Here is a 16,907-nt window from a genome sequence, read left to right as displayed (position 1 = left end):
TCTTTCCACTGACATTGAAAACGTATTTTCCATGAATCTAAGTCCTGTACCCTTGAATTAATAAACAATGGCGAGCCTGTGATGATCTTTGTATGTGATGACTTTGACCTTTAAAAAAAGAAACAGAAATCTAGCTGTTCCTTCTCTCCCTGGCGGAATTTGGAGCAGAGACCTCGCTGGCTTCCCGCTTCGATCCACTAGGTGGCCCCTCGTGCTCTCAGATGTCTGCAAGGAGTGCAGACAGGTGAACGGATCTCATTGGCTTACGGGAGGCATGATGCCACCGGGCAGCCCTTTTTAAGAGAAAAGCCAGGACCGGTGCAATAGCGACCCCTGAGCAGCGTCCTGAGTGCTGAGCACGGTGCCGACCAGGGACCCCGGAGCTGCGGTGTTAGAACAACATGAGTGAGGTGAGTGGTGCTGTAACTTGCAGGGGGAGACTTGGGGTTGAGAAGGGACGGGCCCCCAGTTGGTCTCGGAAAATGTGAAGGGTTTCCGAGGGGCGATGGAGCACAGATCAGCCCTGTGACTATCTGCTTTGAGGGCTGACACTGTTGACATCTTGGTTGGTACGGCAGGTGCAGACCCCGGTCAAGTTTGCAACTTTTGCAAATTTGCCTTAGAAAGAGAAAGGGATTCATTGTGTGCTTCTGATTTCGTTGTGACTTTGGAAAGTGCTTTGGGTGTGAGACCTCCCGATAGAAAGCCGATGGTCTTGGCGTCTCCGGAGGTTTGTGCGGCTTCCTGCTTGTCCTCGCGTGTTTGCTTTGGGGGATACCTTGCGGAATGTTGGCAGCAGGCCATCTGGTGACGGTCAGGCTTGAGAGAGAAGCAGGGGAAGGATTTCACGGCATAGCCGTGTGGAGGCACCAACTCTATTTGCAGTTAATCAGAGCACCGGTAAAAGAGGCAGATAAAAGAGGCAGATCGCCCGGTGACAAATCTGCCTGTGTGGATGGGGCTGGAAGATAGGGCAGACCTGGACGGAAGACCAGCTACAATGTTCCGTTGCAAGTCCCGTCTCTGAATATGTTTCTATAGAAGAGACTTTGTTGGGGCAAACTGATAGCTCATTTTATTTTAAAACGATCGTGTTCTCTTTCTTTCTTTTAAATGAAGCAGGTTTGGGGGTGTACAAACTGCCCCCTAATTCAGCTCAATAACCGAGACAAGTCCATTTTCATATCCTTTGGGTCGGCACTTAAATAATTACTTTTAAAGACCTTTTATATTCTCTATCCTTTTTTTTTGACAGATGGGTGATCCTTTTTTGGAAGTCTAGAGTAAAATTAACTCCAGAAATAAGAGGCGCCTTCACTACGTTTCTCTCTCTGATGGGTGACTTTTGATGTAAACACGAGAGGAAGAAGGGGGGGCGAAGCATATACGGTTTAGGAATGGGGTTTGGGACGGAGTGAGGACAGGGGAGTGTGGGGGGAAGATGGGAGGCTGGGAGCCTCCCGCCACGGATATTAGGAATGGGGTTTGGGACGGAGTGAGGACAGGGGAGTGTGGGGGGAAGATGGGAGGCTGGGAGCCTCCCGCCACGGATACGGCTGGGAGCTCCAGTCACACCAGGGCAGCTCACTTTTGCCTGTTCTCAGCCCCCAGCTCCGCGTCTAGCGCTCCACTGCTGTTACCTCATTTGCCTCCCCAAATCCTGTGAGGGAGGTGCTAGTGTTATTCCCAATTGACAGATGGGGACACTGAGGCACAGAGAAGTTCAAGGTCAGCTGGTTCCATGTCAGAGGCGAGTGAAGGGCGGGACTCAGGCTGCGTGGCTGGCGGCCGGCCGCCGGGTGGATCTCAGGGTCGGAGAGCCCATGGAGCTCTCAGAGCACTGGGTGCCACCGAAGGAGGGGAAGGAGAGGAGCTGGGGCCTGAAGCAGAGAAAGGGCAAGGAGGACCTGGCCTCCGGGTCCCGAGGCTTTTTGCTGGACTCCATGAGATTTCAGAGGCTTCTGCCCTGTGTCAGCTCACCCTGCTCCCAACGAGAAGTGATGGCTGGGGAGAGTGGGTCTGTAAATACACAGGTTAACAGTTTCAGAGAGGAGGAGTCAGAAAACAGTAGAGCAACTGGGGGTCCTTCCTCCCTAGTTCGCTGCTCTGGGTTCTTCTGGAGTGTTGGTCCTCCTGCTGGCTCTCACCCCGTCTTTAGCTGGGGCTGGTGCCAGCATCATACAGGTGAGCTTTCTAGAATGCCTCAGCAGTGTTCACCTAACTGTGGGTCCCCAGGGAGAGAGCAAACGTCCCAGAGCTCAGCCCATGATTAGGGTCACAACCTCGTTTCTGCTGAATGTGAAATTAGGGCAGCTCTGCGATCGTGCCCTGCCCGCCCCCCCGCCTCCCCGTTCCCTCAGACAAGGTAGCAGGCCGCTGCAAAAGCTTCCTTTAATGTTGATAAAATCCTGCAGGAGGCATATCGGTCTTTGCTCCAACCACACCCCTTCCAGCCCCCTCCTCCACCTTTCTCCCCTCCTGTCCCTCCTGCGCCCAGCCCCCCTTCAGCCACATGCAGCCCTAGTCCTCTGGCCACCAGCTGGGTGACCAGCTCTCTGGCTGGTCCCCAAGTTTCCGGGCATGTGTCCCTCAGACAGTGGGAATTTGTCCTTTCACTAAAACTTAAATCTGCTTAAAACATTTAATAAAGTCGAACAGAAGCTCCTTTCTGGGTAGAGCACTGAACCTCTCCCCAGCCCAAAGCTTTTCCTTAGTTGGATGAATTACATGTGGCTTCTTGTTTTAATAGCTCTCAGGCAGGGACGGATTTCAGATGATCGTTTACTTACTCATGTAACTAAGTACTGCGGAGGGCCAAAGCAATGGATTTTGTCAGACTTTCCTCTGACTTCAGGATATTTTTGAGCCTGGTGGGCAAGCAGCGCCTGCTCCTTTCAGCAGGCTCCGGGGTCTGCTGCAGAAGTCCCCGAGCTCACAGCTGCTCCCTTGGGCCGCGCTGGAGCTGGGCTGGAGGAGAGGCCCCCAGAGAGTCAAGTGCTCCCTGGGTGGGCCCTGCTCCTCCAGCTCTTCTAGCTTTTAGGGGGAAGGCGGTGAGGGGTGGAGACTTGGGGACTGAGCTGGCTTTCAACTTGTGACTCAACGATGCAGTGTCATCTCTATCCCTGGTGACAAGGCTTTTTTGGGGGAATGGTGATTGAAAAGAGCAGCTCAAGTATAATGAAGAAAGTCAAGTCCAAATTTAGGGCGCCTAGAGAGTGGAGGAGGTTTGTGGGGGTGTCCAATTTACATTTCAGGATTAAAGTATGTCACATGGGCCTGGAGATAATTTAGTAGGAATCAAAATGCAGGTTAAGGTGTATTAGTTGGATCAGAAATCCCAACCACCAAGGCTGAAGTTTACAAAGTCCTTCTCTTCTCTCTTCAACCAGAACCCCGCACAGGAGAAGAAAAAGACTCCCCTTGTTGAGCCACCAAATATGAGTCCCACGAACAATGACAGTCAGTCCCATTTTCTCATGCAGGTGTGAGTTTTTAAGTTGCTCTTCAAAAGAATTTATTTAGGAAAGCCAGGAGCAAAATTTTAATGCGATAAAAGCACACATTTGGAGAATCAATTTAAAAAATGACACCCACCATCACCCTATTTGAGAGGGGGTGGGGGGAGTTCCCATTGCATAATGCATCGGTTGGCAGTTATTAGTTAGACCTGAGACCTCTTCGAGAAAGTGTCTTCCTGTCACTGCTCTTTTCTTGCACCGGCTTGGATGGGATGTTGCAACTCGGCGCCAGGGTTACAAGTCTTTCTTTCATCCAGACACTGCCCACAAAAGGACTGTGCCTATCAGAGGCATGGTGGAACACACTGAGGACATTTAAGGGCAAATTTTTAGACCCACACGCCTGTCCTTAGCACAGCATCAGAAGCTACTGGCTAGACATTAAAACTCTAAAGAAGGAAGAGAACAGTGAACAACATTGTCTGGAGAGAGATTTGCAGGGGGAGGGTAAGCTCACTTAAGTCTTGGGGTGGGGGCTTAGAAAGGACAGGATTTTTTTTTCAAAAGTAGCCTTTGGATTGTTCAAACATCAACTGTACTATTCGAATGTTTACATAGCTCGTGCTACTTACCTAATTTTTAATTAATAATATAAAAGCATTGCAAAAAAAACCAAACAAATGTAGACATTGGTTAAAAAATATCATATGACACTTGCTTGGGACTTACCTAGTCAGTCATCAGGGTAACCGATTGCTAAGAAAAATTGTAGGAAACAGAACTAAAATGAGAATTATCATAGTCGTGTGAACTGTAGCAAATGCTAATGGACAGGTGATCAGGTTTGCAGAGAACTGTGTGGTTCAGACCAGTTAAGCACAGATCCTGAGGGTAACTGCATAAAGTGGATTTTACAACTGGCCGCAAAGGCCTAACAATAGAAGGCCAAATGACAATTCAGTTTCTTCTGTAATTTTAACCTCATTTGGGGGTGGACCAGCAGCAGGGACATAGGAAGATCCAGCAAGATCCACATGGTTTTACTGGATCACACCAGATTAGACACTCTCTCTACTCTAACTGGGGATGTTAGGTCTAGAAAGACACCGGTTCCAACTTGGGTTCTAAGTTCAACTTTTCCGGAGTGGGAAGAGGTCACAATTCAGCCTGGAAATGTATTTGCTGGGCTGATGGTTGTAATGGATTGCCATAAAATTTATTCTCCCAATCCTGCATTTCATTAACGAATGGTGTGCGATTAAGAAGTCTCACTGTTTTCCTCTTTTGAATTCTAAGGATGACAGAATGCAAGATGTATTTTTTTTTTCAGAAAGAAAAATTGAAGAAATGACTCACACTTGATTTTATTAAGGGTTTAGTTGAATAGTGTGATCAAGATGAAAAGGAAATACTTTTTTTTTTTTTTGTCAGGGAAAGTGCCTTGAATTTATGATGAATACATTCTCTGCATTATTTTTTAAAATTATAATTTCTGCCTCAGTGCTTCGTTAGAGGTTTTTTCACAGGAGGAAGGCATTCACAGTTTGTCCGTGGTCCTTCTGTCCTCAGCGTACTTGGTACACCGTACTATTCGAACACCTGAATAATATCATGAGCCCAAGCCAGGGGCTTTTCATTAATTTAGAATGGCTTTCTAGAAAGGGCTTCTCGCTGGGGGGGAAGAAGGACTTTAGAGGATGTATACGCACAGATCTATGTTATATTTGGCTGATGGTTTTATAAAACCCAGCATCCAAGCTTATGCTGTTATTGTCTTTGTTTGGGCTCCTATAAGAAAGTGCCACAGTTGAGCACCTTATAAACCATAGACATTTATTGCTCACAGTTCCGAAGGCTGGAAGTCTGAGATCAGGGAGCTGGCTTGTTTGAGCGAGAACCCTCTTCTTGGTTCATAGACAGTCATCTCCCTTCTGTGTCCTCCTATGGTGGAAGAAGGGACAGGGAGCAGCCTGGGGTCTCTTCTGTGAGAGCCCGAGTCCCATTCGTGGGAGCTCCCCGCTCATGACCTAATGCCTTCAGCTTGAGGGTTAGGATTTCAGCACATGAATTTTGAAGAAACACAAACATCCAAACCATAACAAGTACTATGGGTTGCGTTTTATTTATTGGCATATGGCATTGGTCATATTGGCCTATGATTGTGACCTTCCTTAGGACAGGAATGACTTTACATTGTCCATAAGACCTGGGTCCTGGTCTGGCACTTGGTAATATTCCTTTACTGGACGAGTAAGTGGATTTTGGGGTGTGGATTTATTAGTTAATGTGACCAACAGGCCCGACACCCTCTTTTCTAAATGTTGAGATTTGTGGTCCAGACAGGTTTGGAGAAGAAAAGTTCTATCTTTTGTTTTTTACTCCTGGTTTGAAAACTGGGTTTGTCATTTAAGTTGGAAATGGATACATTGCTATATATGCAAAATAAATGCTTTGATGGCAGGCAAAGAAATAAGAAAAACTGGGGAGAATCTGGACAGAAAGAACTCTTGACATTTGGAAAAATGTCAAGGAAAACGGGGGAGCTGAGGGAGGGACAGAGAATTCTAATATTCTAGTTCGGGGTTGTCTCCATTGGGACTATTTCACTTCAGATAAGCTCTATGAAATTCAAACAAAAGGAGTTGTGTAGCCAGAGAGGCAGAGCCCGTGAATGCCTTACGAAATGGTTTGCTGTATTGAAATAGAAAACCAATTTGACTGTGCTTCAGGGGGATCAGAGAGAGCCTGAGCAGATCTTTAGTGAGATAACTCCTCGTGACGAATCACGGTCGACCAGACTGCAAATCCTGGTATATTGTTGAAGGCAAAGTGTATCTCACATACAGAAAGCAAATTGCATATTCAAATATTTTAATTCATATTTAAAAATTAACCATTGATGTTTATATTAACTAACCAAATGTTTTAATTTATAGTTGCATATATAAATATTTTAAGTTAATTTATATTTGACATAGAAATATATGACAATTCATATGCAAAAAAGAGATGGATTTGCCTGTGTTCTCTCGGGAAACTAGACACTGAATTGGGTGACTATGCCCCCGCGCAGCCCAATAGCCTCTGTCTCTATGTTCCTATCATCCCCGGGTACCGACCGTTTACCATTCTTCATCCCATCTTTGGAACGAAGTGAGGTACAAGTAATGAGGAGAGAAATATTTTCCATTCGATTTGGTTCAGGTACCTTTCGAGCATGGATATGAGAATGTTCTACAGCTCATTGTTTTGTGCCATAAGCCAAGCAGGCTTGCCTCATTTGCCAGTGGCCCAAACCTATAAATCCAACATGCATTTCTGGGCTGTTTTACATGAACAATTCAGCATAAGTTACATATTCCAGGCATCAATCTGCTTGAATATTGTTTGTGCCTTGCAAATAGCCTGAAATTTATGCTTCAGAATCTCACTGAATGACTTCTCATTCCATTTCTGAAAGGGAAACGCTTGGCCATATTTATTGCCAGTGGAAAAATCAATCACCCACTAAATGCCATTATTTTATATTTTACTCTTAAGCTGCCACCTTATAAATAAAAAGAAGACAAATTAGAATCATAAAGCAGGAAGGTAATCATCCACAAATTGAAAACTCCCCTGCAGAACACCGAAGGGAAAAGCAGCCAAAAAGTGTCAATTGATAGAAGTATTGAAATGAGGCGATTTTCTTATCACAGTGGAATTAGACGAGAGAACAGGAGAATCCTTTTCCCTGGAGAGTTTCTGCCCCCAGTTCGAGGACAGTCATGGGCTTTGCCAAGACTGAAATATCTCAAGTCATCTGTACTTTGATCTTCCACCCAATGGTCTGGAATGCCTTTTGAATGTTAGGTTTTAAATATTTGGTTATGACTATTTGAAAGCTATTTGATAGCTGAGGTTGTATCTGGATTGGCTTGAGATTATGCTTTTCCTGCTATTACAATCCAAAACTGTGGAGTAGCGACATGACAAAGGAAATGGTCATCTGTCCTCATAACACCACACCTGTGGTTTGGCCAAGGTTCTAAAGAAATGATTGGTTATTTTAATTTTATACAATACCTGAAAAGAGGACCCCAGAGGTTGACAAGACTCATTAACATTTGTCTTAACCAAACAAGACAGCAAAAATAGAACAAGGAAATGTGTTCTCTCTTTCTCCCCAAGATTTTTTTTTTTAGCCAATATGGACTTTTATGTCCATCAGGGGCTAAGTGCCACTATTTAAAAATTAATTAAGATATTATACCTGTTTTTATTTTATTTTAATTTAAAAAATTTTTAAGTAATCTGTACACCCAACATGGGGCTTGAACTCACAACCCTGAGATCAAGAGTTGCACGCTCCAGCAATGGAGCCAGCCAGGCGCCCCCCGACCATACCTGTTTTTAGATGGAAGATTCTGACACATATAATTTCCTTATTAAGTAACATCACTCTTTCATCCAGGATTATGAGAAAAATGTCACTTTTCTTTTCCAGAGCTTGGCAAAAGTGTACCTGTATGTGGGCTTTTCTTTTTCACATTTCCCGACGCTTGTCTGATACACAGAGAAACCCCCGATGCTATGAATTGGTCAAGTAGTCTCGGTAACTGCACTTCTTCCAGTCTGATGGCTGTGGGTTAGGAGCTCATGTTGGTGCTCATGAAGATATTCTAGCCGTAGCATCCGGGTTAGATCATACTCCCACTGCTTCCCTGTTGCTTTTGCTGATGGTGATCGTATTCTTTTCAATCTGTGAAGTTTTATGCCCAGTTTTTTTTTAATTGGGGTAAAAAACATACCATAAAATTTATCATCTTACCCATTTTTAAGTGTATAATTCAGTAGTGTTATTTGTATTTACTTTATTATGAAATAGGCCCCCAGAACTGGCTTATCTTGTAAAACTGAAATTCTACACCTGTTAAACAACAAGTCCCCTCCCCCAACCCCTCTTCCCCTGGTGATCACTCTTCTACTTTCTGTCTCTATGGATCTGATTACTCCAGGGACCTCATATATGTGGACTCAGACAGTATTTGTCCTTTTGTGCCTGGCTGATTATACTCAGCATGATGTCCTCAAGCTTCCTCCAGGTTGTGGCAGGTCACTATGCAAGACTTTTTAAAAGTCACTTTCCTACTTAGTGGGGAGATTAGTTTCATTAAAGGTAGATTACATAATCTATAAATCCTCCTCCCGGAACTCAAGGAACTGCAATGCAGCACGTGGTGATATTCTGAGAGCAAGTCAAGAGTCGCGGGACTCCCATCCTTCCTACTCACCAAGTGACCATGTCAGTGTCAATCCTGATAGTAGCTATTGATAGAACCTTATTTGTTCTTATTGATATTTGGGCCTAGAAAGATACAAATAGGAATTTTACAGTTTCCTTCCCCGTGCGTGATTGTGAGAGTTAAGGACCTTACAGCTCCAGAGATGCCATTCTTGCGATAGTCGGTATCAGTGCTGCCCCCTGGGGTCGTGCTGTGCTCAACCTGTGCGGCTGAACATGGCGGCCCTGCCCTTTCCTGGGGTGTAGTCACCCTGCCTAAAGACCACTGACCGAGAGAAAGGCGGTCATTTCTATGGTCCTACTTAGAATTCAGAGAATTGAAGGAGACCACAGTTGTCATTTCATTCAAAGTAGTCCTTTTAAAATAGGGAGCTGAGTGCCCAAAGGCAAATTTTGTTCAAAATCATAGAGCTTCTTGAGGAAAAGCCAGTGTAGGTTTCACTTACACATTTCCTTTCCTGTTAAATTTCTCATTTTCTTTCATATCCTGGATACAACCCAATTTCTTTTACACCTGTCCCAATTCCAGTTAGGACTTGGACGTGAAATCTCTGAAAAACAATATTGTCCTGGATTTTTTTTTTTTTTATTAGCCTTGAATAAAAAAAGAGCAGCTATGGAAATCTTGACAAAGTCATTCTTTCCTCCCGTAGGTCTTCCACTTTACTTCTAGAGGTTCAAGTGTGCACTCTGAACCTCACCCCTTGTCCTCACCCCTTGTCCCAATAACACAAGGAGACTCACCTCTTGTCCCAGTAACACAAGGAGAGGTAGGTGAGCATCGGCGCATGGCTGCCATGAAGTCCCTCATTGAGATCGTGGTTGACGGTCTTCTCCTGTCTCGCCGAGAGGTTTCCTTGACTTTGACTTTACACCATTCCACCTTCATTTCTTGCCTTCCACCCCCCAGCTCTGTTTGAGTAAGAAAGAGCATTCTGAACCCCTCAAATAGAACTCAAAAAAACTTTGCTCAGGGAATGGCAGCCCTTTGCATGGTCAAAACCATTGCATGTATCATCGGTAATCACATATTTTGTTGGCCATGTTTCCGTCTTCCTTCTAGATTAGGAATATTTAAAAGACAGGGACTGTGTCTTCTACAGTTTTCCTCTCCCCGGCACATGCCCTTCAACCCACATGGATGGGGAATCCTTCACGTGTTGTAGGCTGTGCTGGGTGAATGAAGAAGACATGGTCTCTACCCTTCAAAGAGCTCAGAGGCTAGCCAGGGAGACAGAATCCCATCAAATTAACCGACTTCAGGTCTAGTCACTGTATAAACCATGGAGTCAATGCTTCCAGAAGTATGTATCGACACCATGGCTAATGGTTAGTCTGAAAAGTCATGAATTTTAGAACCACATGACAATTTAGTAATCTTCAAGTCCCAGGAACAGATATGTATCTATTATGATACTATTGTTGATTTCTACCTCTTGCCTAGTCATATAAATTGCTTTAAATGTGTCAGATATTTTCCCATCCTTATCAATGGATATTTGGGTCCTATTAAGTTAAATTATCATGTTTTCCTTTAAAAGTGCTCAGTGAGTCAAGTGTCTTTAGTATGTTTTGAGCAGATTACACGTGTATGGTCAATAAGACTTTTGGAATTGTGCATATTGTTTCCCTTTAAAAGTTCCATGTTCCACTTGTGAGAAATGCCTGAGTGAATTCAGATAGGCCCGTAGCCTTCCTTCTGTGTGAGAGTATTAACGTTTGTCCAGGGCATTTTATCTCAGAGCTCCTGGTGGCTCCCTCACCAATGTTAGCAGTTTCTTTTCTTTGGAGTTTGTTCAAGGCATGGCCTCATCCCTGTATTTATAACTCTGTTCTCACATAGGCATAAGTCCTGTCAAAATATAGAGATAATCCAGCACCACAACGCAAATATTATTTCTGGCAATGTTCTATACCTCAGAAATATGGGCTATTTTACCTATTCTGGAAGATAAATTCCTAAAATAGATGTAGCAATTTGTCAAGTCCCTCCACCAAATACCTCATGCGAGTTTACTTTTATCTTTTCATCTAGATTTAATCCGTCCCATCTTCAAGGAGGATTCATTCTGGGGGCGCTATTTAGTGAATTTCCATGCCACCCTTTTTTTGCCACGTTCTTGCTGAGATCCAGATGTGGCTGAAATTCATGTCATACCCTGACCATTGAATTTGGGGTAAGGATTTTGAATTCTCACATGACAAACACATAAAGGCAGCGTCCTGTTGTAACTTCAGGGCTGCAAGCAGTGCCCTCAGGGGACTTCCCCCGCCCCCCAGTCTCGCTCCTGTGTGCCTTGCGTATTTCGACAAAGAAGCAAGACAGGGACTAAGGAGTCAAGCAGATCTCCTCCAGAAATGAGGTGATTTCAAGACAAGCATCAGCTCTGTAATTCTTTGCTCCTGCCCACCTCTGCACGAAATATCTTTTGAGGTGATGGTGGCTCACAGAGCTGGATGGTCCTGGGGAAGCCTGTGTTTGGACGGCAGGGCAGGACAGTGGCATGTGTGTGGGGCCCCAGGGGAAAACAGACATGTGGGGGCTCCATGGAAAACATTATTAAGAACTTCAAGACCAGGATGCCTGGGTGGCTCAGTTGGTTAAGTGTCTGCCTTCAGCTCGGGTCATGATCCCAGGGTCCTGGGATCGAGTCCCACATCGGGCTCTTTGCTCAATGCGGAGCCTGTTTCTCCCTCTGCCCCTCCCCCTGCTTGTGCTCTCTCTCTCTCTGACCAAAAAAAAAACCAAAAACCCCACAAACTTTCCTCCAAAATAAAAAAAATTTCAAGACCATGATGACAGAGCATTAAACCATGCTTGGGACTTTTCTGAGCCAGAAGACCTGTGTTGCATGGCCACGAGGCTGGCCCTGGGTGAAGCTGGGGGCTGCCTGATTGCTTTTTAGTGGAGAGAGAGAGAGAGAGAGAGAGATCAGGGGCCTTTTATATATTCTTCCCTCACCCAGAGGAGGTTTTCAGAATGGCCCATGCCCACCCACAGGGCAAGAGGCTGGAGGGTCTTCCCGCTGAAGCAGACGGAGTGTCGGGGCTGGCTTTGAGCAAGCCCACCCAGCAGCCTGTTTGCACAAGAAACCAGGTGATACTGGCCGACCCTGCAGGACTGCTCTGAGGTTAGAGGAGTAACATTGCTTATAAAGCACTCGGAAAGCATACATTTTTTTAAAGACCATATAGATGCTAAACTGTGACCCCAAGGTGGAAAATTCCCTGCACTCCGATTCAAAACGACTTTACGGAGTGTTGACTGTTAATCAGATGAACGTGGCAGGCGGCCTGCTCGCTCCGAGGTACCTCCTTACACTCACGTGTTACTTCCCCGGAGGGGAAGGGATGCTGAGAGCAGGTGTATGAGGCTTGTTCAATTAAAGAGACATTTCGTGCTTGGGAAGTAAAGGGTCCTCATCAGACCAGGAGCCCCGGTCAGGATGCGCAGATACAAAGCCACGCGGTGGCTGGAGTGTCAGCCATTCGGATCAGCCCTGACCCAGGAAGGCGACCTTGACCTAAGTTGCAGCTGGGTATGTTTTCCAGCAGATTACACGGTTCTGGATTTTGGAGGGACTTGAAAATAAGATAGGGAGCGACTATCCACCATGAAGGAGGCAGAGCATGAGACTGAGCTGGTAGATGGTGCTGGTGCTGCTGCTGGGTATGCATGCATTTTGTTTCCAGGAGGGAGATAGCTAGAATTTTCACCTCCCCGGGGTGTAGCTGATCAGATGGCCCATACAGCTTCATCTGGTCTTCTAATCTGTGTTAATTCACTCCTTGAGCCGTGACAGCTGATTTATGACAAAGCAATCCCCTTTCTTCCAGAAGTACACAACCTCAGACTTCTACGTGTTCTGAAGCTATTTTTGTTTTAGTTGACTGGGGGAGAAAAACTGGCTGCTTCTTTATTACCAAAAAAGAAAGTCTCCAGCTTCTGCAGCCTCGGAACACCCCCTCGGGGAGAAGCACACCAAGTAGCATGCCGTGCCAGGTTACCATCTGAGCTTTATCACAAGGAGTCTGCACACAAGACCGGAGCTTCAGCTTCCTTAGGAGGGGTGCACACAGAGTCCACGAAACTAGTTCAATTGTGTGAAAAATAAATCAGGACGCCCGGACAGAGGGAATTACAGAGTGAGAGCTGTCTGCACAGTCCCCGAGCCCCGTTCTCCCCGGCAGGGTAAACACATCTGCAGGTGGGGTCCGAATGGGCTGAACACTGCGCAGTGGTTACTGGGGTCCCTGGCGATCTCATGAAGTGTGTTCACCCCATCTTTCCCCTGAAACTGTCGGTGCATTTTCACACACAGAATTTTGGGTGACATGGTGGATTTCCACACTAAGGAGGAGAAAGAAAGAGGGTCAGGAAGCATGATCCCCACCCTGCCACCAGATGGGTCGAGGAATACAATATCTGTGCCGTTGATCGCAGAGGGGTCATCAAAGTCAGATCTTCCATCTTCCAAGCCAATATCACCCCGTCTAGACAGGCGAGATGAAGCGGCAGGTATGCAGACGTCCAAACCACTCTGCCTAGGTTCAAACTCCATCCATTGCAGATTAGCAGCTGTAATTCTTGGGCAAGTCACTACATCTCTCCGTCAGGGTCTCAAATTTTGTGTCCATCAAATGGGCATCATTGTCCTATCCACTTCATAGGACTGTCGCTACAGAACCTTCCACTGCTGCTTTGCCGAGACGGAGCCTGATGCTTTGGGGCAAAGTAGGGACGGCTTTGCCAAACTTGGAAGCATGATCTTTCACTCAGCCCTAAATGTGGCTTCTCTTGGTTAACAGCGGATTTGGCTGAGGTTCTTCCCTCTCCTGCACACCGTTTTGTTCACGTGATGAGGAAGTTGAGTGCCGCCGTAGATCATGATGGGCTCAGCCATGGTGGAGCCGTGTTGGCCGTGGCGAGTGACCATTCAGGGCCCGGGATGGGTGGCTGTTTAGGGCCCGGCAGGGCAAGATTCTCCCGGCTATGAGGGCGTTTTCATTCTGTGGTCTTCGGCCTTCACTTGATTACACCCAGCACTGCGTTTTACTCTCCATCCTGGGGAAGGGATGGAGGAATAAAATGCCGGTGTTTATTGCTGAAAGCAAGCGAAGAGGTCTTTCTCTGGGGTCTCTGTAATCTGGGGAAACGTGGACTTTCTGGCCTCACATCAGCTTCTCTGGCCTTTGAAATGTAGAAGTGCCCTAAAAATAACATGACTAGAAGAGGGATGGGCAGGCTTGGTGCTTTCACAGTGATACAGTACGGGTCTCATTTCGTTCGGAAAACAGGCCATGCCTCTTGGTTTTCTCCCCTTATCATCTGTACAAGGTCGATTTGTCCTTTAATGAGTTCGTTTAGAGGCTCATCTCAGTGTCTGCCTTTACATTTATCTTTTATTGACGCTTTTCCACCTCTTTTCTTTCTTGTGGCTTTGGACCGACTGGCTGTAGCTCCTGGGATAGGAAACAGGGCGAGTCTGCTGTCCTTTTCTGCTCTGTGTGGCTCTGGTATCTTCCGTGTAGACTATGAGAAATAGTACGCGTTGGGGCGCGTGTGTCTTTGAGAGCCTTTTGTTGGGTCACAGCAGCTGTTGGAGAAAGCATCTGCTCTCTACACCGACAACCTCTGTTCTGAGGATATTCTAAGGAACCGCCACAGCGTTAGGAGGGCAAAGAACGTAGTGGGGCAGACGGAAAAGCATTTCTTTGGGTGCAGCTCAGATGTGGAAGATGGATGATGACGTTCACATTCATGGATCGTTCTGGCTCCTTGCAGATCCATGGGGCTTTCCAGGACTGCTCAGGGCAGGCTCGTTCTGCTCTTGCTGGGGTCGGGGAGGGGCTGTGTATTGGCTGACGCTTCCTTCTCAACCTCAGCCGTGCGGGTCTCTGCAGATGGATTCGCTGCACGCACGAGGCCCCAGGGCCACTCCTGTCTCCCCGCTTCCTTCCCGCCTCTTCCATTGGTCACCATTCTACCCTCTTCCCATGTCTTCTCTTTCTGGAGAAAAATACAAGCTGTGATTTGTATCAACACAGAAAACACATCCACACTGGGATTAGAGGCCCACCTGAAATTAACAACAACTAACAGGTCGAGACTACCTACTTTGGGAAAAAACCATCACAAATCCCAGTATTCTCTCTTTACATTCTCATAATACCCATGTGAGCTACAGGTTGAATTTAATTTAATGTAATTTGATTTGATTTGATTTAATTTATTTTAATCCTTCGTGGAGAAGAAACTGAGCAGATGAAGAAGCCAAGCTCCGAGGAGTGAAATCACTGGTTCAGGGTCATTTGGCCACATGTGACAGCCAGGGTTCCTCCTGGTCCCCAAACTGCTGAGACCAATGTGCTTTCAGTACCTTAACCTACTGCAAATGGAATGCAACGGAAAAGCAAGAGGAAGACCTCTTTTGAAGCCTGGTTTCCCATTACTTTGCCATCCGATTCCTTTCAGGGACCAGGCCTGTGCACTGAGACCATTTTCAACATGCGTCATTCTCACAGCCCGATGAAGGAGGGGTATCGTTGTCCTGGCTTTATGGGAGCAGAAACAGGCCCAGAGAAGCCTAGTGACCCGCACAGGGTCACACAGCAGCTAAGGGGCAGGACTGGGAGAGTCTGGACAGTCTGATTCTAGGACTTTTCTTTCTTTCTTTTTTTTTTTAAGATTTTATTATTCATTTGAGAGATAGAGAGCTTGAGCGGGGGTGGGGGGAGGCAGAGGCAGAGGGAGAAGCAGGCTCCCCGCTGAGCAGGGAGCCTGACGTGGGCCTCGATCCCAGGACCCTGAGATCATGACCTGAGCTGAAGGCAGACGCTTAACTGACTGAGCCACCCAGGCGCCCCTGATTCCAGGACTCTTCTTTTGTCTTTCTTTCTTTCCTTTTTGGTTGTATTTATAAAGGTATAATTTGCATATAGTAAAAGCTACCTTGTTCAGTTTATAGTTGATGAGTTTTGACACAATTGCTGTCTTATCATTGAGACAAAGACTGTTCTACCACCCCATAAATTTCTTTGTGTGCCTCCCTGAGGAGAATTGACAGCAACCCATGTCTTATCATGACTCCTTTTTGAGCTGAGTTGAATAAACAAAGCAAGGTGATTGTATCGGCCTATTTGAGATACGTGAATTTGAAAATTTAGAGGTATGTACTGTAAATGAACTTAATAGGATATGAACTCATCCTGTTTTGAACTCACAAGGTACAAAGCAAATCCACAAAATTAGAGGATTCACACAGAACAGAGACTGTTCTACCACCCCATAAAGTTCTTTGTGTGCCTCCCTGAGCTCCAGAGCCTACATTCTTCACCACCACACCCTAAGTAAAAATAATCCCAATTTATGATATAAGCTATTCGTGCCGCCTTGAGAATACCATGATCACTGAGGCCTGCACAGGGATTTTGTAACTGACAACTGAAGCGCTCGGAATGTAGGGAAACGATCAGGAGCTTTAGGACAGTTCCGGTCCTCGTGAATCACTCCCGAGTCTCAAACTGCAGGGAGGACGTTCAGTGAGAGCAGCCTCAGCCTGGTCTTTAAATGCGTTTCTGTCCTGCTCCCTAAGTGGACACTCTGCCACCTGCTCAGGGAGGCTCTTCAGGGAGAGAGGGCTAGGGAGGCTCCCTGGCCACTGAGCAAAGAAGAAAGTGCCTCTGGGCCAACACGGGTCCCTGCCACAGTCCTGGGCTCTGCTCCTCACCTCCTCCTTCCCATCCGTGCATGGCTCTGGGCTGGGCACAGGGTTTAAATTGGACACTTCACCTTCCCTCTGGCCCACAGACAGCATTCCGCCTCCATGTGTTTTGGGGTTCGGGAGAGAATTCAGCCCATGCCTGTAGAATCACATGCTCCAGGCAGAACGGGGACCCTGAGGGGTGTGGAAGGAGGATACCCTCCTGTGTGCTCTGGGCACCGGAGGCCAGGGGCACCCTCGTTCTCCTCCGAGACCAGAGTTCAGGGCATCCTGGACGAGGCCAGCAGCATAGCTTTCTTTGTGTGCATCTAGTTTTCTGCCCAAATGGAGAAACATGTTGCTGTTGGCATCCCTAATCTGCCAGAGCTGCCCTAACCAAGTACCACAGGCTGGTTGGCTTGAATAACAGAGATGTATTGTCTCACAGTTCTGGAAGCTGCC

At 46.5% G+C, this 16,907-nt stretch overlaps 1 protein-coding gene across 1 annotated transcript in view; it reads left to right on the top strand.

The window, feature by feature from the left end:
- The first annotated feature begins 307 nt into the window (after positions 1-307).
- Positions 308-16,907, top strand: part of PCP4 (Purkinje cell protein 4) — a 54,599-nt gene continuing 37,999 nt past the window's right edge. Inside the window, exon 1 of the mRNA XM_036116980.2 lies at positions 308-410. Within this exon, the coding sequence (XP_035972873.1) occupies positions 402-410 (9 nt within the window). The 5' untranslated portion in view covers positions 308-401. The remainder of the gene's footprint in view (positions 411-16,907) is intronic.

Source organism: Halichoerus grypus, chromosome 1 (genome assembly GCF_964656455.1).
Source record: "Halichoerus grypus chromosome 1, mHalGry1.hap1.1, whole genome shotgun sequence".
NCBI classification, from domain to species: domain Eukaryota; kingdom Metazoa; phylum Chordata; class Mammalia; order Carnivora; family Phocidae; genus Halichoerus; species Halichoerus grypus.
The sequence above is the reverse complement of the archived record's forward strand: the minus strand, read 5'-3'. Positions and strand labels throughout refer to the sequence as shown.